Genomic DNA, 26,274 nt, shown 5'->3' on the forward strand with positions numbered 1-26,274 from the left:
CCTTCATGCTGCTCCTTCCACCGCGAGAAGATAGGAATTGCACAACTGCTGAAGAGCAAGTTCTGTGCTCCCTTGCGAAAATCAGTAAAGGCCAGGCATAGCCCATCTAAAATTCAGCATCAATCCCAGAGGGCAGGAGAGAACAATTTTGGGATTTCGATACGTGTCATTTACCTGGGATTCTCTTAACTTTCAATAGCTGTGAAATGTGTGGGGACATTGACCCTCCAGATTAAACCTTCTGTTTCAACTGAAATCAGATTCCTCCCTTAATAACCTCTGTGGCCTCCAGAGGGGTCAGGACAGCACACCGTCAGTTGGCCCTGCTCACCACAACATCTAAAAGTGCCCTTGGTCCAACCTAGAAAATATAGCTTGCTTTTGGATTCTTTCCATTTTTGTCTTCTCCATTGTTTAAGGGATCGCATTTACAGGTGCTTTATCACAATGATAGCCATAAAACTCACCCCCTTCAAAACAATCCCAGTGCCGCCACAGTTACAAGAGAGAAGGTCAAGGCCACCAATTCTGGCCCAGTTCTGGGGAAGGAAAACCTCTCAGGTTGCTTGAAGAGAAGGAGGATAGGACAAGCAGTAACAATCAGCAGCCAACGGCTGTATGCAGTGTTGATGCCAGTCCTGAGGACGCACAACCGGATCCTATGTAGCCACCAGAAACTTCCACCGAAACTCAAAATGCAAAAGTGGAGCGAGGGGCACCACTCTGGCCAAACATGGGGAGGATGAAGGAGCTGGGCAGGGAAGCAGGGTCCTCTCAGCCTGCCACCCACCTGCCAGGCAGCCTCGGAGCCAGCTCTGTAAAGCCCAGTGCACAAACGACACAGATGCAGCCTATCCACCCGAGAGACATACTGAATGTTTACTCCTCTTTGCTTGGATGTTAGGTCTTAGGAAATGTTTTTAGAGAGAGTTTACAGCACATAACTTCCAGCACAGTTATGAATTTCATTAGATTTATTATGAGGAAAATAGTTTGAAAAACTAAGTGGAAGAGAACATATCTAACACCAGTCTCCTCAGAATCATCTCCCCTCCCACCCCAGCTCTCCTCCCTTCACCGCACACACAGACAAGCACACCAAGTCTACATTTTTGGCTGTCAGACAGTGCTATTAAAATTCTCCCTAAGTAAGATTTCCTTTTAGTGCTTCTACCTTGGGGGAACCAACGGATAGATTATAAATGGAATTCCTACTAGCCAGGGGCAAAGGACATCCTCAGAGGGGTTTTGAACCAAAGCAGCGATTCCCATTTTTAAGGGCTGGAGCTAACATTGTGGATGTGGCTGGAGGCTGATCCCTTCCTCCTCAGGTGTAGAAGGAATAAGGCAGTTGTAGGGTGTTTCTGTACCGGAGACTTAAGTATTCCTATGCAATGAGACACTGTTCTCCAAGTATGGGCCTGGACCACCTTACTGGGTGCTATTTAAAATCCACATCCCAGGGGCACCTTGGTGGCTCAGTGGGTTAAGCCTCTGCCTTTGGCTCAGGTCATGATCTCAGGGTCCTGGGAACGAGCCCCACATTGGGCTCTCTGCTCGGCGGGGAACCTACTTCCCCCTCTCTCTCTGCCCACTTGTGATCTCTCTCTCTGTGAAATAAGTAAATAAAATCCACATCCCAGGGAACTGTTTAGAAGATTCTGCTGCAGTAGTTCTGGCATGAGGCTGAGGTATCATAGGTTTTACAAGTACACCAGGAGATAACTGATGCAGGTTGTCCAGAGAGCACCTTTAGAGAAACATTGCCTCCATGGTCATTGTCCTTTTTAAAGTGAATGCTCCATCCCCTTTAGACCACACCCTCTCAGAGTTTATGTGCCGCCACCCGCCCCCCACCTGCCGTGGAGCTGGGCATCTGAGTAGCTACACACAAGATTATATGCAGATGACATGACAGAGCTTCCTCAGACGTGTTCCTTTCCATTCCAGTAAATGCCCCAAAAACATGGCTTCAAACTCTAACACAGGAATTAAGGGGAAAAGGGTCCTCAGCACCCCAAATCAAGAAACTGCTGGTAAATTCATTCTAAAGCCTAGATGCCATGGTAAGGATTAAACACACTGATTGCACCATTGTTAGGAACGCTAACCAAACCAATGCTAATGATGAAGGTGCCAATTCCATAAAGTTCTGTGTAGAGCTTTTGGGTATATAGGGGAAGAATGGAAACAGCCAATTCCTCATCCAGATCAGACTAGAAAGTCTCATCGTTATGACCTTGCTAATTCTCTACAGATAATGTAAAAACTCTCAGTGCTCCAGCTTTCAGAACAATCACTAAATCTGAATAAAATATTGTCAGATAATGTAAAATGCCTTGGAATATAGCAGTTGTCACCCAGGAAACCATATTAAAATAACTTAACCCCCCCAAAATGAATCGTAAAACATATAAGTAGTTGAGTGATTTAGAACTGTCTGTCTGAGTGAATGTCTGTTTTTCCCATCCAAATTTACATTGCCTTAAAGGGCGTTTCTATTTATATTCTGGTTGCAAATGACAATTAACCCCAACTAGCGTAAGTTATAAAAGGGGAAGAACTGTATTGGTTAGTTAATTAAAGTAGCAGTTGAATAAAGAGTCTTCTGGGATGGGTAGGTTCAGGTTTCAAACACAGCCATCAAGGCTTTGACTTTCTATCAATACCATCTCTTAACTGTGCTCTGGGATGAGCAACATCTCTTCATGCAGCAGAATAGGGAGGGTCAAGATTTACAATACTTCAGCAGCCCCAGAGGAAAGAAGCTTTTCATTCTCTCTAGTTAGAGCTCATACCCTGATTGATCTTCCATTGGCCCAATGTGGTCATGTGCCAAACCCTGCACCAATCACTGCAGCCAAGTCGATGTGATGCTGATTGGCTAGGCCTGGGCCACATGTCCCACCCACCCTACTTCCAGCACAGGGCTCAGTTGGCCCTATACAAACTATATATTGGGCTGAAATTGGGGAAGGCTGTGATTCCATAGGTTAAATCAGGATTCAGCTACCAGGAAAATGAATGCGTTGTATTCAAATATAAGAAATGATCCACAATTGTTACCATCCTCTCCATTTAAAGATAATGAAACTGAGTCCCAGCAGTTAACTGAGGTCACACGCCTAGAAAATACGGGATCTGAGAATCAAATCCAGGTCTGTATAATGTAACTCCCAAACCTATTCTCCCTCTATTCTACCAAGTGGCCTTCATGTTAACGTCAATCAGGAGCCTAGGATTTAAACTCTGTGACCCTTCATTTACAACTAAGTCACATTAAAGATGGTCTTGGGTGCCTAGCTGACTCGTTCCATAGAGCCTGCTACTCTTAATCTGGGGTTGTGAGTTTGAGCCCTATGTTGGGTATAGAGCTTACTTAAAAATAAAATGTGTTTTTTTTTAAAAAAAGTTAAGCATCATAAAATTTAATTTAATTTAATTTTAAAAAATGGTCCTTGGTCCCTGGAATTCTGTTCTTTACGTCACAAAAATTTCTGCATCTTCAGATCTTGGCTCAATCAGTCAGTGCTTCCTCATGCAAACTTTCCCTGGCCACACAACTAGACCAAATCCCCAAGCTCTTACAATACCATAGGTCTCTTTTTATACTGGTTTTATACCGGTCTCCATTAAAGTTACTCATTTCTGAGGTAATGTGATTAATGCCTGCCTTCACACTAGACAGGGGAGCAGAAATTATAGATATTATAGATGGTTTTTACATCTTAATATTCCTAGCACCAAACACAATACCTAAGCATTTTTTAAATGAATGGATGAATGTATGTACCATGAATAAAGGACTTGTTTCTAAAATGGATGTATGTGAACTTTGGGCAAGGTCTGGTGACCAGGGTTCAGGAAAACTGACAGCTGAGGCATTTATAAGGAGTGGTAGTAAAGGCAAAGACGGGGATTTTAGACAAATACATTGTATCATTTGTTGTATGTGCAAGTACTTCAGTCTTCCAGAAGTAGTCAGTGGAAGGAAAAGGGGGAGTCAGGGGACCAAAAAGCACTGACCCTTTCATCTCCTATCTGGACTCTATTTGTTAAGTCTAATTGAAAATCTGGGGACAACCTGAAAGTTTCTGGACAGTTCCTATATGATAAAGCAATGGTTCTCAAGCTTTAGTGTACTTTAAGAAGTATCTAGAGCAGTTATATAAAATGCCTGTCCATGAGATTTACCTTGACCTGAGATTCTGTTGTTCTGACTTAGAGAATCTGCACCATATAGATAGATAGATAGATAGATAGATAGATATAGAGATATAGATATAGATATAGATGTATATATTTGAGAAAGAGAACAGGAGAGGCAGAGGGAGAAGCAGACTCTCCATTGAGCAGGGTACCCAACATGGGGCTCAGATCCCAACACCATAGGATTATGGCCTGAGGCGGAGGTTCAACCTACTGAGCCACGCAGGAGCCCCTAAAATCTGTCTTTATAACCCTTCCCCCACCCTCTCATACATACACTCTAATGAACATGGCCTCAGTCCACTCTTTAAGAAACACTATTAATAAATCTTTTCATAGTTTAAATAGTGTCTGAAAATAAGTTGAGGGTGCCTTTTGTATTGGAGGTCTAGGCACTTTTAAACAAATCTTGAAGACTGTACCCTCTGAAGTCCCAGCAGCCCATCTGATCCCTTGATTCCATGTGAAGGTTAACACTGGCTGAAGATCCCAAAGGTGTAAGCACTGCAGTCCTTTCACCCTTCTCTCCAAACAGCACTTCCTGATGTCTGCCGGTCATTTGAGATCAGGAGATCTTTGTTTTCTGGTATCCTAGCCCAGCATCTCTGGCAGTGGTAGCCAGCTCTCTGACTTCTGACATGTATTCTAGGTGCTTCTGTACCATCATTACAATAGCATTCATCATCTCATTAACTTCTTATCAAAATACAGTTTAAAGAAAATTTTACTGTGGTAGAGAAACATTCATTTCATTTACTTAGTGATGTCTTGTAGAAGCTTAAAAAAAAAACACCTATAAAATTTCCCAAACCTTTTCTATTCCCCCACTTTTTAAGCACTCCAGAAAAACTGAGGTTCCCCCTGAAATTTGCAGTAATTAAAGTTTCTTCTCCCTGCCTTTGTTTTCTAAGGAAAGTCACCAAATCCCCAATTAAAATGCTTTCTAATAAACCAACTAGTTTATGCCAGTCCCGTTTGTCAGGACAACTTCTGCCGTATTACCAGAAGAGGGCAGCAGAGTACAGCACACCAGAAGCAAGCACCTGGAAGAGAACAGAAAAATCTTAAAGCCCAAAGTGTGTAGCAATAGTAAATGCATGAATCTTGAAATAACACCCTTCTGTTATGATATTTTTCTGATCTCAAGTTAGTGTCTGCCGCTCTCTGGCTAATCATCCCATTAACAAACTACTATCTCTTGTATTGCCAGAGTACAGGTGAAAAATCATCACAAAAGCAGTCCAGCAATGTGTTTGACCACTATCATGCCTGGGACCTGGGAAATCAGTTATTCAGACAAGTAATGAGTTGGAAAGGCCTGATGTTGTGCTTGGACTAACATGTGTAAACTCTGAAGGAAAAAACCTTCTCTGTTAGATTATACATACTTTCTAGAACCAATCAGACTCAGAGAGCAAATGCCCTTTATTTGGTAGATTTTGCTTATAAGGAAGGAAATATAATGAAGATGTATGACCCCCTAGGCTTACCTTCAAAGGATTTATAATCTATTAGGCAAGTATACTTACTCAACTACTCTATGTTGGAATGTTGGTACTAAATGCAAAGAAGCTGCTTATTTAAATGCATATATTATTGAGCATTTGCTCTGTGATTGTCGCACATGGTATGTGAAGCCCTTCATTGCTCAGTTAATCCCCCAGCAACAGTAAGATGCACGTAAAATACAGACAAGGATGCTGAGTCTTAGGTGGGAGGATGTCAGAGCTGGGCAGGACCTCTGGCCAATGTGACCCCCCTGCTTGCACGCCTAACCTTCCTTTTTAGAAGAGGATGCCATTGGTTATTCTGCTTATTACAAAGAATAGTACATGTCCCCTTATGAAAATACTTAGTGATCTGGCCATCTATTTCCCCTGAAGTCCCTCCAGGCCTTACACTAAGGAGCAAGTTATGCAGATCATACATATTATGAAGAAAGTTGTCACCAAGAACCAACAGAGGGCAGCAGTAGATACAACAATCATTTTCCCTTTATCTGCCATTAGGACCAGCAGACCCTAGAGGATGCGGGAGATGGATACAGGGCTTGAAAGCACCGATTTCTTATTGCCTTTAAAAAAAGAGAGAGAGAGCTCACCATGGAGGAGGCTAAAAATGTCCCCAGTAGGGATCAAAGTTCACTTAGAAAACGTCTCTCTTAATAAAGGGAACTAAAGAGATAAGGGATGTGGCACTCCTTCTCCAAGACATGTGACATCGTGGATGGTAAACATGCCCACGAGCTTTTGGCCCAAACCCCGAAGGATGCTTGCCCTCCCACAGGCTCCTTGCAGATGAGCCAGATGTAGAAATGTGAAGGATCCGTGCCGGGTGTGCGTGCACTGTGGCGACAGGGTCCTGAAGGCCAGCCTGCAGCTGTGGAGCGCCCACCCAGCACCGGCAGGGACGCCTGTGTTGGCAGTAAGGGCTGCTCAGGGACAGTGGCCATGCCGTCAGGGGCTGAGGATGGCTCGAGTGTGACCAGCACCTAGTGATCGAGTGCTCATTGCTTGTGACAGCGTGTCACTCCTGCACTTGTCTGAGAAGCAAGGAAGACTTCTCAAAGCAACCAAAAGCACTCCTTCTGTGGGAGAAGAGAGAGGGGAAACTTAATATGTGGCTTGATGCTGAGAACTGGCACGCAAAAGATAAAATCACTGGGGCATTTATAAATGAGGCTCTGGTCCCTAACTGCTGACCAAAAGGCCTGTGGGAACGTGGCTGTCTGGGCCTGGGCTGGGATTATATTAGGTAAAACCTATCAAATTGCCGCTATTTAACCAGTTTTGACCTACAAAGAATGGCTATCTCAAATAGCTTAGCCAATTAAAATAACAAACAGCAATCATAACTGCAAGTAGCTTTTATCAAGCACTTAGTGCCAGGAACAAATCCCAAGTGCATGGCACATGTGAACTCATTCAGTTCTCACAATATGCCAGTGAGGAGGTCAGTTCTCAGATTGTATCCAGTCTACACAGGAGGGTCTAAAGAACCAGAGAGGCTAAGTAACTTATGCTAAGTCACACAGCTGGGAGGTAGCAAAATGCAGTTGGATCCCAGCTGCCAAGTACAGGGCCTCAGGGACAAGGACGTGGTTGACTGGAGAAGATTTCTTCAGGGAAGATGGGCCATAAGAGAACAATTTTACCATCTGTGCTTTTCCTTCCCAGGTCAGTCAGTACACATTTGCCATGTGTAGTTATCGGGAGAAAAAAGCGGAGCCTCAGGAACTTCTACAACTGGATGGCTACACTGTGGACTACACTGATCCCCAGCCAGGTACCCACCCACCCTCTAGGCTATGAACTCCCCAGAACTCTCCCCTGACACAAATCATGGGTCAGCTAATATTTCCTGTGTACTTCCTCCATGCTAGGCACTAAGCTGAGTGACTAGGTTTCACAGGGGACTGGGACAGCCATAGCCCCTGGTCTTACAGAGTTTCCATCCTGGTTCAGTAAATGCCATCCCAATCAAGGGCTTTGGTTTGACTCAAGGGATCCTCGTAAAACCAAAAAGAAAACGTAATACATTTTTCTTTCACCTAGCTGGGTCCACAACAAATAGGTACCCCCCATCAAATGCTAAAAAAGGAATGACTGAAGGAGGAGTCTTACATGTACACTAAGAACTGTGTGCACATGTGTATGTTAGCGTGTGTGGTTTTTCACCAGGGACGTGTGGGCTTGGCAGGAATCGTGTCTCTGTGTCTAAGTGAGCCTGTCCTGCACATCCGTATCTGCTAACTACAGGTCAAGGTCAGCTGACGGCACTTGGAAAGAAAGCTCTCCCTAAATGTCTTCTTTCCTGAGAAGACACCAATCCCCAAGCATAGACATCCAAGATCCTAAGCCTTATGTAACTAAAAGAACCACACAAATGGTAGTATTTCTCATAAGTTTTACATCCTGCCCCCTCACACCTCTTCCCCCCACCCATTTTATCTTTTTCCCGGGGAAAAAACTGAATAAAAATCAGCCTCAAAGAACCTTCAAAATGGAGGGGGGGTGCGAAATCATTTCAGCATATTAATGAACAACAAGCACCAACAGCCCTCTCCCAGAGAAGTTTATTTTTATGCCAAATCCGCACAAGGGAAGCATTTCCAACCATACTGCATTATTTGGCCCAAAACCTTTTTTTCTACTCCCATATTGCTCTTCCACATGCAACAAAATACACATAAAAGAAAAACAGAGTTTGAGAAAAGATGGAATGTTAACCTGAAAAGGTGTGGCAGGGAAGGCCCTGGGGCCAGGCTGCTTAGGAAAATGAGCCCCTTCAGAGCCCCAACTCTGAGTGATCAGGACCAGCCCCTACCTCTTCCCTTGGTAATTTGCTTCCAGCCGGAGCATGATACAGAGTTGACCACTTAAGGCAAGAATTAAAGGCTCTGCCTGGAAATCCTTCATACTGAATAGAGCCTACGAGTTCAAAACAATTCCGTGCAACATCTTATTGAAAGGATGTGCGTTAAGAAATCAGTCTGCACAGGTTCCTGTGATAGTCTGCATTCTTCTCAAACCATTGGGTTCCCTTCAGAAAAAATAAATTCCAACTCCCCCAAAGACCTGCATTTTAAAGGGGGAGGCAAAAGGGCCCACGTGAGAAGGAAAAGAGATAGCGTCTCTTGACAGTAATTTCTTCTCAGCCATTTTTAGCTCCTTTCCCCTACATGATTGCATATTTGAACCTGACCACAATCCCACCCAGGAGATAGGACCAGGATTATCTTCCTGTTTTGAAAAAAAAGAAAAAAGCGCTGGAACTCAGGGTCTAGCCCACATCATTCTTATATAGCAATCCATTGCTATGCGTACTGCTACAGCGAAACAAGAATTGTTGTTTTATCATGGGAAGGCAGAATTCTCTTCCCACAGTGGAGCGGGTAGGTTCAGAGAGAAAGCTGTTCTACATACATGAGAAAGTTAACTGTGCACATATATTAGGAAAGCTTCTCTTCTTTTTTCCACATCGACCCCATGGGATATAGTTTATAAATTCCTTTACCAAAGATGTCAATGGAAAGTAAATTGATTGTGTTCTGGAGAATAATAAGCAACTTCTTTTCCGCCTTTCCATGTGCCAAGTCCTATTTATTTCATAATATTTGATTGAAAATGGAGATTTAAATACTCCCAGGTGTCATAAGAAGTCTAGCTCAGACTTATCGAAAGAGTGCTTTAACTCCTGGTTCCCACTCCTAACCTATGAGCCAGAAGGGAGGAGGGCAGAATCCTCATATTTAAATAAACACTGTCGAGGATTCCTATGCACAGTCAAGTTTGCCAGCTGGAGATGGAAATCATGCACAATTTAGCCACTGCCCTCAGAGATTCAAAAATCTCCTCAACCTCTCCCTGACAGGTGAGTGTGCACACAGAGAAGGACCTCTGAGTCCCTCCTGTCTCTCCTGCTCTTACCTTTTGCAGGTTATCAGTGGAACCAACAGGGGGAGATTGTTTATGGGCGAGATAGCCTTGCAGGCGTGCATGTTCTAGCCTATGTAGCAGCCTTGGATCGAAGCGGATGCCCAAACACAAGCCTGTGAGCCAAATCAACCCTACCTGCTTAGAATCTTTGAAATATTAATTTGGGGAATCAGTAAATAATTGTATATGAATTTTCCATCCAGGCTACTCATTTTAAGCTAAAAATGAAAGTGCTTCACTTTCCCTGGGTGTGTTTCCCTGGATGTGTGTTTCAGAGAGTATACAGTAATCTCTCCGGTCCTATCAGACTCAGTCATTCAGTCTAAATGAAAGGATGTTCAGAATAATCCAATGGCACAATTTAAACAACTGCATTAAATCTTACACAGCATTCCCAGCCTAAAGAGCCTGTGTCCATCCAAGTCGGTTGCTGGAACAGCAGTCCCCACACCCCTCAGCCCCTCAGGGAGCCGGCCACCACTCCCTGCCTGGTCTGCCTCTGTCCTTCCACAGACACGTTGCCTTGGGCTTGACAGGTCGGTACCTGTGGGGCTGTGCTCCACGTCCTCCATGAGGAGCCGGCGCCCTGTCATACATCACTGTCTATAGATCCAGTCCCCGGGAGTTGCTGCCCTGGCGAAACGTTGGCTGCCTCAGAGCATGTGTCGATGTTCACTTCACCTTCTCCTCCCTTGGTTTTCTTTCAGCAGCAGTGCTCTGCTCCCTCCTTGCTTTCACTGGTGTGCCCTTGTTCTCCCACGCTGTCTGGAACAGCTCTGTTGCTCTCTGCGGTTGTCATTGCCCCGGCTTCTGCCGCTTTACATATTTCTCCTTGTGCCCCACTCATGTCACAATTAGGCGTCATTCTGTTAACGAATAATTCTGAGTGCTTTCGCCGTGCACCAGGGCACGCTCTTCAGCTTTGCAGCTGGACAGCACAAGGGTCCATTTGTCAGTTCCAGAGACAGACAATGGGGTTAGAAGCCCAGTTCCGATGCTTACAGCCCTGCTTTGTCTTCATTGGCTAGTCATAGCCTTCTCTGTGCTTGTTTCCTCAGTTATAAAGTGGGAATAATAGTACTTACTTCATAGTGTCGTTGGGAGGATCAACTAAAAATCTGAAAACTGCTTAGTATCTTTCTACCTCTACCTCTCCACTCTCCAGAGCAGCCCTGTGAACCTATTCTGACTGTAGCTCCTGGAAGACAGCATCCCCACCCCCCGGGGAAGCCTGGAGAGTGGGGAGTGGGGCAGGGGCAATCGCCTCCAGTGATGGCAAGCCTGCCATTCTCTGACGGTGTCAAAGTGATTTATCCCAAAAGTTACCATGAGGCTAGGCTACAGAGGGTCTGTTGACTCACTTTTCCTTTTAGCTCCTTCGTGTTCGTTTTTCAGGACTTAGAGCATTCCCTCAAAGCTCTTCTTCCTTTCCCTTCCAGATTTACCTTTTTCTCATGCATCTCGTCAGGTTTTCCCTACTTGCTAACTATATATCATCCTATCCAAACCACACGTTTAAAAACCCTCCATAAGGAATTAGGCAAAACACTCTCTCATAATCCTAACTACCAAAAAGCTTTTGTTAAAAGTGCTATAGCACTAAGCTCTCCACATGAAGAAGTAGCTGTTGATTGTTCTATAGTCCCTGGCAACTCTAAGGGCAGAATTCCCAGCATGCACCCACTCCATGGAATAGACATCTGCATTAACATTATCAGCACCGTGGAGAAGTCTTAGTGTCACCAGAAATCTTTTCCAATGCCAAATGTCAAGCCAGCTAGTGACAGGGCCTTGTTGGAAATTTGAGGGTGCTATTCACTCTGCTCATTCTCCTCTCAGTGTTAAACTGATAATTGGGAGGATGATAAGGAACCTGATGAAGATAGGATGCTTTATTTCCAGCCAGAGAATACTCAGTGACCCTAAAATGAAAACTTTTGGAATATGTTGACAGACAATGTTGCTTTGGCCTGAACCCAAAAGGGCTTTCACCTACCTCTCTATAAATTTTAACCTTGAGAGCTGCCTGTGGAAAAAAGTCTGTGGAGCATTCATTCATTCCACAAGTATTTGCTGAACACCTGCTATATGCCATGCACTATTCTAGGTACTAGGGATACAGCAGTGACAAAACAGACAAAAACTCCCTGTCCTTATGAGGTTAAGTAAATTATTACTTGTTAGAAGGTAATAAGCAAGATAGGAGGGATGGCAACTGAGGGGTAAAAGTCAGGGAGGGACTCGACAGAATGCGATGTTTGAGCAAAGATATGAAAGTGATGATGCGAATCATGCAGATATCTGGAGGAAGCATATTCTAGACATGGGAAACAGCAAGTGTCAAAGTCTCAAAGTGAGAATGTACCTGGAGTGTTCAAGGAACACCAAGAGATTAATGTGGCTATGGGGAAGTATGCGTGTCTGTGCACTAAGGAGAAAATAGGAGGAGACAAGGGTAGGAGTAGTGGTGGGTTGATCCATGGAGTCTTACAGGCCTTTTCAGAACCTAGACTTTTCCTCTGAGTGAAGTAAGAAACGACTGATACGTTTTGACCAGAGGAGTGACATGACTGGACTCCTGCTAAACTCATTACTTCAGCTGCCATTGAGAATTGACTTTAGGGAGTGAGGATGAGGCAGGGCAGATAAGAGAGCAGACCATTAAAATAGTCCATGTGAGAGATGAGCATGACTACATTCAGGAAGCACTAGAGATGAAAGTAGGGTTCAGATCTGGCAGTATGTTCTGAAGGTAGAGCCATCAGAACTCCACTGGGTAGTGAGAGAAATTCCAGTGGGTAATGAGAGAAAGTGAGGAGTCCAAAAGGACCCCAAGGTTGAGGGCTTGAGCAGTTAGAGGGACAAGCTCAGCTTTACTGAGGTGGAGAGGAGTTTGGGAGAAAGACCAGGAGTTCATTATTAGATAAGATGAGCTTGGAGGGCCTATCAGATATCCATGTGAAGAAATCAGGGAAACCACTAGAGGTTCAGCTCTGCAGTTCACCAGAGAGGTCCAGGATAGAGATAGAAATGTAGGGACTATAAGGAGATTCATGGCATTTGAGACTGGGTGGCCTCACTGAGGAAGAGAGGAGGTCCAGGGACACACCAGGATGCTACAACATTTAACAGTCAGGAGGAGGAAAAGAAGCCAGCAAACAAGATAGACAAGCACCCACTAGGGAGGGAGGGGGAAACTGGGTGACCTAGAACCAAGTGAAGGAAGTGTTTCAAAGAGAATCAAGTGTCATGCTGTGGGTAGGTTCATGAATCAAATTAAATGTTGACTCTGAACTGACCTTTGGATTCAGCATTGTGGAAGTCACTAACAACATTGACAAGTTTCCATGGGGGCAGCAGCCTGATTGGAGAAGCTTTAGGGCAGACTAGGAGGAGAGAGACTCTTGTTACTCTAAGTGTGGTCCTTAGACCAGTACCATCTGCATCCTCTGGGAGCTTGTTAGAAATGCAGGTTCTCGGGCTTCTATCCCAGACCTACCAAGTTAGAAACTGCATTCCAATAAGATGCTCCTGGGGTTCACATGGGCACTAAAATTTTAAGAAGTCCTGGTAGAGATTCTCCTTGTCTTGTAAAGAGAATAATGGTAGAACCATAGCTGAAGGCCCTGGGGGTGTGGGGAGGGTGTCAAGAGATGTTTCTGTTGGTGGTAGTGGTGGTTTGTTTGTTTTCAAAGATGAAGAAAAATAATAGTGTGCTTATAGGCAGATATCTACCCAACTAGTAGGCAGCCTACTTGACACTCCTGTTCCCAGCCAAAGCCAAAGATAAGAGCCAGTCTCAGAATGTGTGTCTAACATTAGGGCTTCACTCTGGCCAAATGGGCATCAGACTTCCCATCTTAGAGTCAGATAAATTGCTCCTCCCTTCTCTGGCCCACGGAAGAGCAACAGAAATGGCCTTCTTCAGGGCTTGGTTCTGCTGAGAACATGGCAACTTAGTTTAGAAGTGTTTATTTCTGTATTCCAGGTTTAGAGGGTGGCCGAGCCTTCTTCAATGCAGTCAAAGAAGGAGACACCGTGATATTTGCAAGTGATGATGAGCAAGATCGCATCTTGTGGGTCCAAGCCATGTATCGGGCCACTGGGCAGTCCCACAAGCCTGTGCCCCCAACCCAAGTCCAGAAGCTCAACGCTAAAGGAGGAAACGTACCTCAGTTGGACGCCCCCATCTCCCAATTTTGTAAGTAAATATGCCATTTGTTAAAAATAGCTCTGTAGAGGAAAGTAAATTTTCCAAAGTTGAATTAGAAATCTAGTTGCTTTGTGTTAAGGATTCATTAAAAAAAAAAAAAAAAGATGAATTCGGTTGTGTGGGGAGGAAGAAGTTGGGACCAAAATGTTAGATGAAAGTGATTTTAAAGTGCAATACTTGACATTTCCCCCCAAGGACTAAACAGAGGAAAATATATTTTAGGTGGATTTTTATCTCTTTGTTTTGGTGAGAGTTTGGAATTCACAGCCAGACTTTTATTTGTTTGAGTCCGTCAAATATAGTAGGTTATGTATGTCCTTGACTCATTTCTTCCTATTAAAAGTAATTTTAAAATAGGGCTTGATATGAAGTAAATTTAAATCTGCAACTTAGAACCATTTAAAAATAAATGATGACATTATCACATGCAGTGGAAAAAAAAACAAAAAACAACAACAAAAAAAAATGGTACCTAAAATCCCATTCTAAGCAAATACACCAGGACCCCAAAATTAAACCATCTCTTTAAACAGCCCTGTTTCATTTTCCAGCTTCTTTTCCCATTACCTCTGTATCCATTTTAATTTCTTGCTCCTTTGCTATGACTTTTTGCTATCTGGAATAGGTGTTTTTTTTTTTTAATTTTGTTTTTTGGGTTTTTTTTTTTTTTTCCTCTCCCAACACTTCTGATACACGAGGCAAGGTGAAATCTGGCATATGCTTGGAGGCGGTTATTAAAGCAAAGGAAGCGGAAGCATACAGCACCAAATAAAGTAATTCATTTTAGTTACAAACATTAACCCTAACCAGAGACTTCCCTCTTACCCTGAATATCAGGTTAGTTAGGGGTCACTCAGGTACAAGTCATTTTTAGCAATCATATGATGATTTCTTACTTGTGCCTGGGCCCCCCTCAGTCTGGTTTACAGAGACAACTGTCTAGTTGATGAGACATACAGATGAGGAAGACAGACAAAATCCCCAGATTTCAGGATATCTCCATCCCCACGTGTGGGATACCTCCATCCCCATGGGGGTGTCTAGCCAGCACATAAATCAAAAAACAAATAAGATAGTTGTAGATGTTGGAAACTTTGAAGAATGTAATGCGGTGGCGACTGGGTGGAGAGAGATGATCTGAACTTAAGTCCAAATGATAGGAAGTCAGCTCCACACATACCTTAGAAAAGAGAACTGTACCAGGTACGGAAGCAAGTGCAAAAGCCCATGGCAGAACCTTCATGTTTTATGCCAGTGCTTCTACATGGTCTTTCTCTGTCCCTCTCAAACAAAATGTACACATGATTCAGATGATTTTTGCAGCAACACAACTAAATAGAGGTGAATTCTCTCTCTCCAGTGGATTCCACTGCCATGTCCATTTCTAAAAAGACTATGTTCTTAAACCGTGTAACTCCCTTGCTTATGGGAAAACAGTTTTTTGGAGGAGAAATACTCTCCATCGGGTGCTCCCAGAAATTCCTGACCAGTACTAATGGCTTCTTAAAGGAAGGTGCATTCCATGTGGAACATTGTAGTTAATCACACAATCACCATGGGTTTCCATGCAGAAAATCCTAAAAGAAAGAGGAGGAGGTTGACTTGGGGTAAAGGACAGCCCTGCTGACCATAACCACCACCAACTTCTCCACATTCTTCTTGCTTTCTCTAACATTTGGAACACTTAGGTTTACTTGAGACCAATAAAGAGAGAAGGCAACACCTCTTTCTCTTGGTTTAGTCATGAGTTGATATAAAGCATACCCCAATATTTGTTTGTTTTAAAAATCACTTTGTGATGGAATTCATTCTTTCACCTTGCCTGAGAGTCTCCATTTTAATAAATTTAGAAGCAATACATCCTATGAAATTATCTGTACATCAGGGGGAGAAATTATGAATTATAATCACCATCTAAATCAACCTCTTAGAACAGGTATCTCAGGTGGTATTTGGAAAATACTAGTTGTTTCCAAAGATTCTCAATTTCTTCTGAAGTCATTTCACCTTACCTTCAGTGTTTTTGTTCTATCACCTCACCAGATAAAAAAATTACTACTTCATTTGTGATTAATCTCACTTCTTCCTCACTAGTATAGGAAAGAAGATGGAATTGAGGAGTAAAATTAAATGAAAACCAAATATTTATTTTTAAAAAAAAGAAGATCATTGAAGAAGATTGTAAGCAGGGTATAGGTGTCTCCTTATGGCAATACACAGGGGCCCTTATAGATTTCCCTCTGTGGATAGGATTCATTCAGCAATGAAATTAGAGTGCTGAATGCAAGGCATCAGCAGGAAGATTTAATTGAGAGCGTGTCAGCTTGATGTATTTTGCCACCCTAGTTGACATAAGGAACTTGTATTAAATGGGGCCTCCAAAGCAAAATTCTAAGGGTTAGAATTTGGGAAGTAGGTAATATCCCTAGAGAGCATGAGAGGTAGACTGAGGGATGAGTGAGAAAGTAAGATAATCCATGCCTCTGAAATTTGTCAGGATCTGGTGGTGGAACCACCTTCTCTTGTCTCAATCACTGCTGAGGAACAAGGATTCTCTGAAGAATGCAAGGCCCTACCACACCTACCAAGTTTTACAAGAAAAAAGCTACCACTTTCATCCATGTAGACTATGCACTTCATTAGTCACTTTTCATGCAGGCAAAAATGTGAGTGGTGCCTATTAAGTTGTGCAGTGCCTGATCTGCACAACTGTACACCACTGACTCCATAATAAATGACAGTCCTTACCCAGAGCTTCAGTCCAATAATGTTGAACCCAGTTACTTGACTATTCCTGAAACAGAGGCTCAATACCACTCTAGATTCTGTCTATTGCTAGTTAAGTCACTTAAAAACTGCAACGAGAGTACCAGCAAATGAGCCTTCTGTTCCCATAATTTAGCTGGGGAATCCAGTCAGAATTTGAACCAACCCATCCTTCTGCACTTGATCATTTGGAGTTAGATGTATATAAAACCAATGATAAAGATCCAGGGGTCGCTCAGTTAATGATGCATAAAAACCAAAAACTGGCTGCGAGTTAAAGAGCATATCCAAATTTTTAGTGGGATCTACTACAGAATTGTGGTTATATCACAATTACTTTACAGCTGCACTTAATTTATTAAATTCAAACCATCCTTATTAAACAGATCAGGCCTCATTTGTGAGTAACAGTCAAACTTACAGGGTTGATTCATACTTAGAGTTACCACCTTATCCAGATTTGCTGGCAAATTCCTTGGTTTTAGCACTAAAAGTTCTGTGTCTTCAGAAACTCCTTGGTCCTGGGCAAACTGGGACATGTTGGTCACCTGGCACAACAAAGCAAGGTTCTAGAAAAATGAAAACAATCACAACGTAGTAATAAACAGCGAACGTTGATCCTTCACTGATAGTTGTTTCTCAGCCTGTATTGTCTTATCATAAACATTCAGTCACAGGTTCTGTAACACAAAGAGTAAACACAGTCAAGTATTGCATTTTAAAAAGGTTTCCTTGACTTCCAAAAGGTAAGGGTCATTGTTAAATACTTAGTTCTGTACATATTTCATCAAATCCTTGTTTCGAATATTTGTTCAAAGTCTTTGCCATTCTTGCAAGTGAATGACTTTTAAGAACAACGTTTCAATGAGTTAATAACTTTTATAATCACTTTATTAGTCTTAGTTGGCAAAGAGAAACTACAGAAAAATGGGAGAGGTTTCTTGGGTAGAGAAAAATAAACACTCCAGTCTTGTCATGTCGCTGTCTGCTCAAGGGGAAACTTGAGAATGGAACATTTTTACAGTTTGGGAAGCTCGGGAGTAATTATGAGTTTATTTGGGTCTTTCTCAATTCAGTTTGACAGACTTCTGGGTGCAGTTTTATTTTTTGCAATTTTCAAAATGAAAAGACACGTCTGAGTGGAGTGGAGTATTTATATGGAATTGTAAAAACCGAAAAAATAGATCCTGCTATTCATTAGTTTGTATGTGACTCTACAATGATTTGGGGAGGGTTCCACCAAACCTTAAAACTTTTTTGTTCTTTTGTGGTTTCTTTGGTGTGTGTTGTTGTTGTTGATTTAATTTTTCTCTTTTTATTTTGGTTGAAACTTGAAAAAAATTGAGTCAGTGGCTAGCTGTACAACGTTTTTAAACAAATATTTACAATTTTCCAATTTTTAAGGCCAATGTCGCTCACCTTGGAAACTATGTTCAAATTTGTTGTTGAGTGTTGCCACAATTTATTATGCCAAGTGGCCTCTCATCGAGACACCAGATTCCTGTCCAGTCTGTGTTAGAGGAACAGTAAAAACCAGTACCTTGGTTCTCATTCAGAGTCGGGGGAGGGGGTATTTTAAGCTTTACTCTTTGGTCAATGATTACTTGATATATCATTTGCGATGAGTCTCATTTTAATGTCTGTTTCTCAACTAATAACTGTTAATCACATCATACATCCCCAAAGTCGGATGTTTTTCAGAATTGTTCTATTTTTGCTACCACCCAGTCTTCAACAGTTAGCGGGGTCTTGGTTACTGTTGGTTTGGGAGGGGGCGGTTGATTTTGGTTTTTGTTTTGTTTTGTTTCATTTAAGTTTTCTTGTTCAATCTTTGCTCAAACCCAAGAACTTTAGCTGCTAGGTTAGAACTCCTGTCTGCTTTCCTGAGCCTTGTTGCTAGTCTTTATGTTATTCTGGTTTGTTCCTTCTTACCCTGCTAACTTCTAGCTGGACTGAAGGGTAAGTGTTCCCCTATAGCTAGCACAGCTCAGATAATCAGACTAGATTATCTGACACCTGCAATGTGCTTCCTCCCTCTCCTCTTAAATCTCCCTCATGTCTAGACTTTGTAGTAAAACTTTTCATGTTATTTTCCTGACCTTAGGTTTGAAATGTAAGCTTCCATACTGGAACTAGGATGCATGTGATGTGTGCATAATTGCCTCCTCTCCTTGGCTTTCATATTGGCATCAAATGATCCTCTGAGTAAAGCCAACCATTAACATCTCCTAATTTTTTTTCATTCCAAGAATATTAATTAGCATCACAACAAAATGGCCAATGATGCCTTTGTTTCATGGAATTCACAGCTACCTGACTGCTTAATGCCTGAAAACAGATCATTTTGCACTCTGATAATGTGTTGTTTTTCCTCTCCCATTCCAAAGATGAGAATTGTCAGCTGTACCTGTGGGGTGGTAACCATGGATAACTTAACAAATAGAAAGGTGGGGTAGGGCACCCAAAGATGTTAATTAAATAAGATTTTAAGAAACTGCAGAATACAGTCAATAAAGTAAATGCATTATTTGAACACTAAAGAGTTCCTTCTACCTGACTTGAGGGTGTGATCTAAGTAAGACCCAATAAAGGGTTAATTTTGAAAGGCAAGCTATAATACACGAGACCACCACACACAAAGGACATGATTGAATCCATGTAGCTTTTTCACAGAAGCTTCAAATTCAAATCTCACAATACTATGGAGGGTTTGGACCTCTGGTCTTGAATGTCTCCCTGCTACTTCTCCAACCACCAAGATAACCAAAGCTTTTGGGACGTCATTTATATTGGTATTAATTTTTCTAAAAATTCACCTATAAGAGAAAAAAGAAACTTTAAAACTTAGGAAAACCTTTCTCTTCGCTATTTGAGTTACTAATGAAAGAGAATCTATAATTCCTTTATTCATGTAGGTAAAAGCTGTCAACCCAACACATTGAGGGAAGACATGACCTTAGAAGGAAATAGAAAAACCAGTCAAGAGAGCAGGCAAATATGTACTTGAGTATTCTGAATGCTGATTTAGAAATTGTAGGTCATATCATTCCTCCTGCCCATTTAATAATAGTACTTTCTTCTAACTCTTTCTGTTTCTTTAATTTGCTTTCTTTACCCCTTTCTTTGTTTTTTCTTTTGTTTTGCATAAATGTACCCCTGGCTAGCAGACAGATTTTTTTCACCACTTTAAGCAGATACTTAATTTAACTTTACTTTGAATGTCTGATGAGGCATTTTAAAAGCTTACCACAGAATGTGAATATAGCGGGAATTTAGGATTTTGCTATACTTTTTTTTTTTTTAAAGAATGAAAGAAAGAATGGGTGATTAGATGACTGAATGAAATCTGTTCTGAGCGAATTTACATATATTTGCACAACAACGCATCGCTATCCTAGTAGATTTCCAAATAGTTGTTTGTCTTTATTTCTTTCTGTAGTTTTATCTCATGAGAGTTTTGCTGTATCTTCTTGTATTGTCAACTTGCAGTTGCTACCTTACAGGAATGCAATATCAAAGAATTAACTCAATATCAAATTAATTTGCATGACCCCAAACCACACTGTAAATCATTTTCCTTCTTGTTGCAAAAGTAAATGACTTTTTAAAAAAGAAATAGACTCCCCAAATCAGGTCGAAAATTTTCCAAACACCATGATATGATCTATGTGGTCCATGTTAAATGAAGGCTCATTTCTTTGTGAACTACTTCAGGCACATTTTAAATGTATTTTCCACTCATCAGCTGAGCACACTCACGTCATATAGTGAATTACAGTAAGATACATTATTAATTAGCCAACTACAGAAAGTTTATTTTTGCTCATGCCACAGGGAACGTAAAGTCATCATCGAGTACTCTGTAAATTAATGGATAATGTAATTAATACAGCAGGAAAAATTACAGATCATTTACTTACTCATTTTGAGATCATTGACAAAATCTCTGTTATGAATTTTACTCAAAGTAACTGTCTTATAAAGAATTATAAAAATTAACTTGAAATAAACATCACATTTATCCCCTTGGGTGTACTGCCATAGTAGTTTTAAATTCAAGATTTTTGCAGAATGCAACTTGGCCCTTCATAGCTTCCAAGGAGCCATTGTCTCTTGGCCGTGCGAGTAGCTTGACTGAGTCAAGGGGACCATGAAGGAGTTAAGCTGTTTCTCAAGGGCAGCAGGCATAAGAGGACCAATCTTTTGCTTGCTGTGCAGAGCTCAGGCAGGGCTCAACATCCCCTGGTTACTTGATCATGCCAAGAAAAACTCTTCTAGAAAAATCTGTAAACAACCAGCTGCCATCAATCATTGTCATTTCTTTATTTCATATCTTCTGATGAGGTTGACTACTGTCATTGCTCGTTATTGTCCAAACCATACATTCACTTTTCTACTGTCAAGCAGATATGACAAGCACACATTTTCCATATAAGAAAGATACAAAGTCACCTTTTAATTTGCAGTTTGGGTTCACAATGACTTTAGAGTCACATTAGCTATTCTCTTGCCTCTAGCATCCATCAGGAGTCACAACAGCCATAACTGTGCTCCACTTTTCAGTGATAAAGTGGCACCTCTAGCTTATTATAAAAGGGATTCATTAGAGAAAGGAACCTCTCTTAGACAATTTATTAATGGTAAAATCATAATTATTTTCAACAGCATAATTTCTTTTTCCCTAGCCTATGAAAATTTTCAAAATGTAATATTACAAAATATAAAGAGAGATTTGACCTATTGTCCTCATTCCCTCAGCTATTAAAGTAATAGGAAAATCTCAGTAAAATGAAAACTTGAAAGCTATATTAGTCCCACCAAGAAAATTATATTTGTCTGGTAGACCTTATTGGAAACTTACCTAAAACATTTTGTATCAGAAATAAGATCACATAAATATGTTTGTTATTAAGATAAGAGTTCATGAAAAATATTATATGTTTCCAATGGTAAGGAAGAAAAAGGAAATGAATATCACATACGAAATAAACCCAAACATCATGATCAGTTAAAGAATAACATCACTAGTAGGGCCATCAATTAGTGAGGTCACTTGAATTTGAATGAAGTAGGTGAAATGAGAGTTATAAAATCCACAAAATCATATCACTTTAGAAACCAGTACTTTCCCAACATTCCTTAAGTGCCAAACCAAAATTGTTTCTGAGTAAACTTGGGGTAAAGTTTTGATAAGCTTCCACTCAAAAATGTACCTGCCTTCCATAAGCCTTTGTGTCCATCAACCTGTTTCTGTGTCATGGATACCATTAAAAAGACTTTAAGTTTTTTAATGTAGTTAAGTACCTATATCAACTTTATTCATCCAAGGTTAGTCTGAAGTCCTGTCTGTGCTCATGTTATTCAGGACTTCAGAACTGTTATGCAATTAAGCCCCAGAAGTAAAACAAGTAGCACTGTTTGGAAGATGTGTTGAATTATGCCCTACCTGCCGAGCCTATAAAATTACACAGCCAATTTTAGGACATTTGGAGCTCTTGCAGACCAAAGAAGTCTTAGGAACTATTCAACCAAGTCTGGAAAATGTAAGGGTTAAAGTCAGTTCTTAAAATGTGGTCAGTCCTTAATTTCTTGAGAAGGAGAAGGAGAAGCAGAAGATGTATTAATGAAAAAGAGAATTGGTATACATTTCCCAAAGCCAGAGATAATCCAGACATCACTGGAGACTTCAGCAGCAACATTACCCTCCTAATTCTGTTTTGCTCACCCTAGTGTTCAAATTCATTTTCATTCTACTGACACAAGCCAAACATTGGCACAGGAAGCAATCCCAAGGTGTCCTGAATTCAGGAAGTAACTTTCTCATATTTTGCTTTGGGCTGTTTTCCCCTTGCTAATGTCAGCATTGGGATTTTCTTTTTCTTTCATCAATCAGTTCCAATTGCTTGTACGGGGTGGGGGGGGAATGGAGTTGCAAGGAGCGTCTATTTTGTAATGTTCCGCACTGTAGAAGAACAGACTGAGGCCGTGCAAGAATGACTATATGGTGTTGCTTGGGAAGCACCCACAAGTTCTTTGAAACAGAATTTGGAACAGCTGGACCACTGCAGTGTTTTATTTTAAAATAGACAACATATGTAATGCATATGGTCCTAGACATGTATGGAGACACAGGCAGACAATCTGAATGGTATCCAAAGACACCTGCACCTAGAATTCTGTTTCCTTCTATAAGATTTTTTTTTTCCTCCGAAGAGCACATGTTACCACTTTTGGATTTGCAAGATGCCATCTGAATCCCCATGTGTGTGACTCCTTAATAAAGTCAATGGGAAGTTTCCTGGGATGGAAGTGTCAGAAAAAGTCAGTTAATAAACACCTCCTAAAGACCTGGCTCCTCTGGGAGACGGCAGGGGAAAGAACAGATCAGAAAGTTGCCCTCAAGGAACATATTATCTATCAAGGGATTCAACTGTGTGTGGGTGTTCTGACCACTGAGAAATTGGAATATAAACCAGCAAAAACACAGAGACAGGACGTGGGAATTAGTGGTACAGGGGCAGAGGAGAAGCACAAAGCAGAGAGACTGGGAATGCTCCCAGCTTCCTAGAAGCAATATGGTTTAAGAAGCAACCTGTAACTAACATTAGCTATAAATGAAGAGACATCCTTGGCTTGCTGAAAACATTAAACAAACTGGCTTCGGGAGCACTAAGAAACCTGCCCACTTGCTCACAGCTAAGGTTTATTGAGTACTTACTATGTGTTAGGTGTCCAGGTGCTTGACAAGTCCGACTCAGCAGAACCTCTCAGTAACCTTCTGAGGGGAGACTCCAACACTATTCTCAGCTTACATAGGAGGAAAATCACACTCAGAAACACCGGTCAACTGACCTGCTTCATATCATATGCCTAGTAATGACAAGGCTGGCTTCGAATTCAGTTTTTGTGAACCCCCCCCCCCAAGCCCACCTACTTAACCACCTGCTATCCCAGCTCAAATACACTGTTTGTGTTGAATTTAGTATATCAACATTTCATAAAATCAAGAAATAGAAAATATTTGTTGAAGTAGTGAATTTATTTATTTTGATGAAATAAATTCATTATTTTAACACATATGTCTCCAGTGTCTGCTGTGTTCCAGGTACTGAGGTATACCCTTCTAGGTGCTGGGAATACAGCAGAGAGCAAAAGTACAGATATCCCTGCTGGGATGGAGTTTAAAAATCAGATCCCTTCCTCTGACACCTTCAAATAGCATCCCTGGCCCCCCACTCCTCTTTCTTTTTTTGAAGATAAGCTCAGTGAAATTCTCAAAGATTTCATGGGAGCCAATCCCCCTTTTAAGCACTCCTGAGTTGTTGGAGCCATTAAGATAATGAGCCTAAATCTGAGTAAATGATGATTTTGTCTAAGCAAAATCCAGGGACTGCTCGTTACACCTGGTGGAAATTCCCATTGCATTCAGCTCCATCTTAGGCATGCAGAAGTTGTGCAAGGAATCTTAAGGGTGGTTAAATGACAGTGACCTCACCAAGAAAAGTGGAAATCCGGCTCATTTTACACCCAAGGAAACTGAGTCTCAGAGAGAGCAACAAGCCACCATCCCACGGCTGATTTAAAAATAGAGCTCAAACTAGAGTCCAGATCTCATAAAGCAGTCCCAGGCTCATCTACATGTGGACCGAGAGAGAGGGAGGAAAGAAAGGAAGAAGGAAAAAAGGAATTTTTATGTTGACAGAGTTGCTTTCTGAAAAGGAAAGCAGGCTGATTTTAAGCATATTTTTCCGTAAGCCTGCTTTTTTAAAGCGTAAGTAAAAGAGAAATTGTTCTTTAGATGTACTCTCCGCCAGGAATTAGCCCGGTGAAGCTGTATTGTGATGCATCGGGGAGGCGGGGAGTGGGTCTGTATCCAGGTCCCCGCAGAGGAGCCAAGTTGTCTTTTCAGATCCATTTCCTGAGTGGGCAGGCAGCAAGGCGAAATAGTTCACCGCAAACTTTTCAAGAGGTTCAACAAATAACGAAAAAGAGACTTGAAACGTGTCATATTTTTAACAGCTACGAAAGAGCCCCCTTCTCTCCGAGCTCAATGACCGGTTGCACCATCGTAATTGAAGAGCAATAAAATTGCGAGCCAAACTGGCAAAGTAAGGCCTGGGCCGATTTGTCAGCTTGCAAGCCTCTTCTGAGAAATTCAAGAGCAAAAAGCTGGTGCTAGCCAAAATGCCTCATCTATCTGTTAAAATTGGGAGGCACGAGGTGGATGAGGCTTTTCATGAGGATGAAATAGGATGAGCAATTTGTGTGTCCCACTGTTATTTTTCCCAAACTCAACGGACCTGGGACTGACCGGAGGGTGGGAAGCGGGCATAATCTGTCCCGTGGATTGGAGAGTGTCCCCTGGACTGCAGGAGTGCCCTCTTGCTGGCACAGAGCTAAAGTTGGAGCAGGTTTAAGACGTGTGCCTTGGGCCAGAGGAGTCTCACACAGACAGTCTGGGAGCAGCAGGCTTCCTCCCCAGCATCACCTTCGTGGCCACCTTTCTTCCTAACCATCCTGTGTCAAAGGAGAAATACTTTGGGCTCCAGCTTAGAGCCCAAACAACCAACAAAAGAAATCCTCGTAGAGAAAGAAAGCACCTAACCTGAATCTGAAAGTACTTTCTTGAAGACAAACCCGAGGCAGTTAACGGAGCAAAGAGATTTCTTTCTAGTATAATTCCCGTACATGTGAGATCCCTTCCAAAAGCTTGTGTTGCATCATCTTAATGGAGCAATTTGGCTATTAAAATACACATTTTTCAACTTGTCTTCTGGAAACCATTGCTTCTGTGTGTCTAGGGCATAAACAACACATCCTGTTCAAACATTGACCACTTGCTTCTTCTATAGAAAATGACTAGAGATTTAAAAACTTGAACAGTGAGGGGTGCCTGGGTGGCTCAGTGGTTTAAATCCTTTGCGTTCGGCTCAGGTCATGATCCCAGGGTCCTGGGATCAAGCCCCGTGTTGGGCTCTCTGCTCGGCAGGGAGCCTGCTTCCTCCTCTCTCTCTGCCTGCCTCTCTGCCTACTTGTGATCTCTGTCTGTCAAATAAATAAGTAAAATATTTAAAAAATAAAAAAAATAAAAATAAATTAAAACTTGAACAGTGAGAGAGCAAAAATTTGACATACCAGGGATTTAGGTCTGAAGGATACACAAAACCAATAATGTCACCCTGCTACCAAACCTCAATTTTTCAGTCATACCCTAAGTATGGAAGGGGAGGAAAAACTGCCTGGGATGAAGGCCATGTATAGAAATATATCCAAACACCCTCTCAAGTCAGAAATTGATTTTCTTCCTGTCCAGACAGCATCGCTGATCCCTGGCAGATCCCAGTATTCTGGTAGAATACTGCATGCGAGAGGAAGAATTAACTCTGGCTTAATTTGATATAGATTCTTTTTCTTTGCAGTCTGCATATCAGGAGAGTGAGTAAATATGAGGTGGAGTGAGCTGATTCCCTTAATACTTAGGATCTTCATTCCTACCTCTTTGGGATTTGCTTGGTCTCCCTTGAGTTGAATTCTGAGTTACTTTGCCGACTGAGTATAGAGTATTTTAGTTACACATATTGAGATTAATTAGTTAGCCCTTAGGAGGGTTTGCTTATAGCCTTCACCCTGTAAGAAAAAGTGTGAATA

General features: G+C 41.7%; 1 protein-coding gene across 25 annotated transcripts in view; it reads left to right on the top strand.

Annotated features, from left to right (window-relative positions):
* CADPS (calcium dependent secretion activator) overlaps positions 1-26,274 on the top strand; it is a 469,919-nt gene that overhangs the window by 301,792 nt on the left and 141,853 nt on the right. For 17 of the 25 annotated variants that reach the window (XM_045078225.1, XM_045078255.1, XM_045078257.1 and 14 more), the window contains exons 10-12: positions 7,386-7,494; positions 13,636-13,848; positions 18,574-18,585. In XM_045078225.1, the coding sequence (XP_044934160.1) occupies positions 7,386-7,494; positions 13,636-13,848; positions 18,574-18,585 (334 nt within the window). The remainder of the gene's footprint in view (positions 1-7,385; positions 7,495-13,635; positions 13,849-18,573; positions 18,586-26,274) is intronic. The other 8 variants (XM_045078278.1, XM_045078220.1, XM_045078232.1 and 5 more) reach the window with 1 other exon arrangement.

This window comes from Mustela putorius, unplaced genomic scaffold (genome assembly GCF_011764305.1).
Source record: "Mustela putorius furo isolate JIRA1106 unplaced genomic scaffold, ASM1176430v1.1 tig00000095_pilon_pilon_pilon, whole genome shotgun sequence".
In the NCBI taxonomy this organism is placed as follows: Eukaryota; Metazoa; Chordata; class Mammalia; order Carnivora; family Mustelidae; genus Mustela; species Mustela putorius.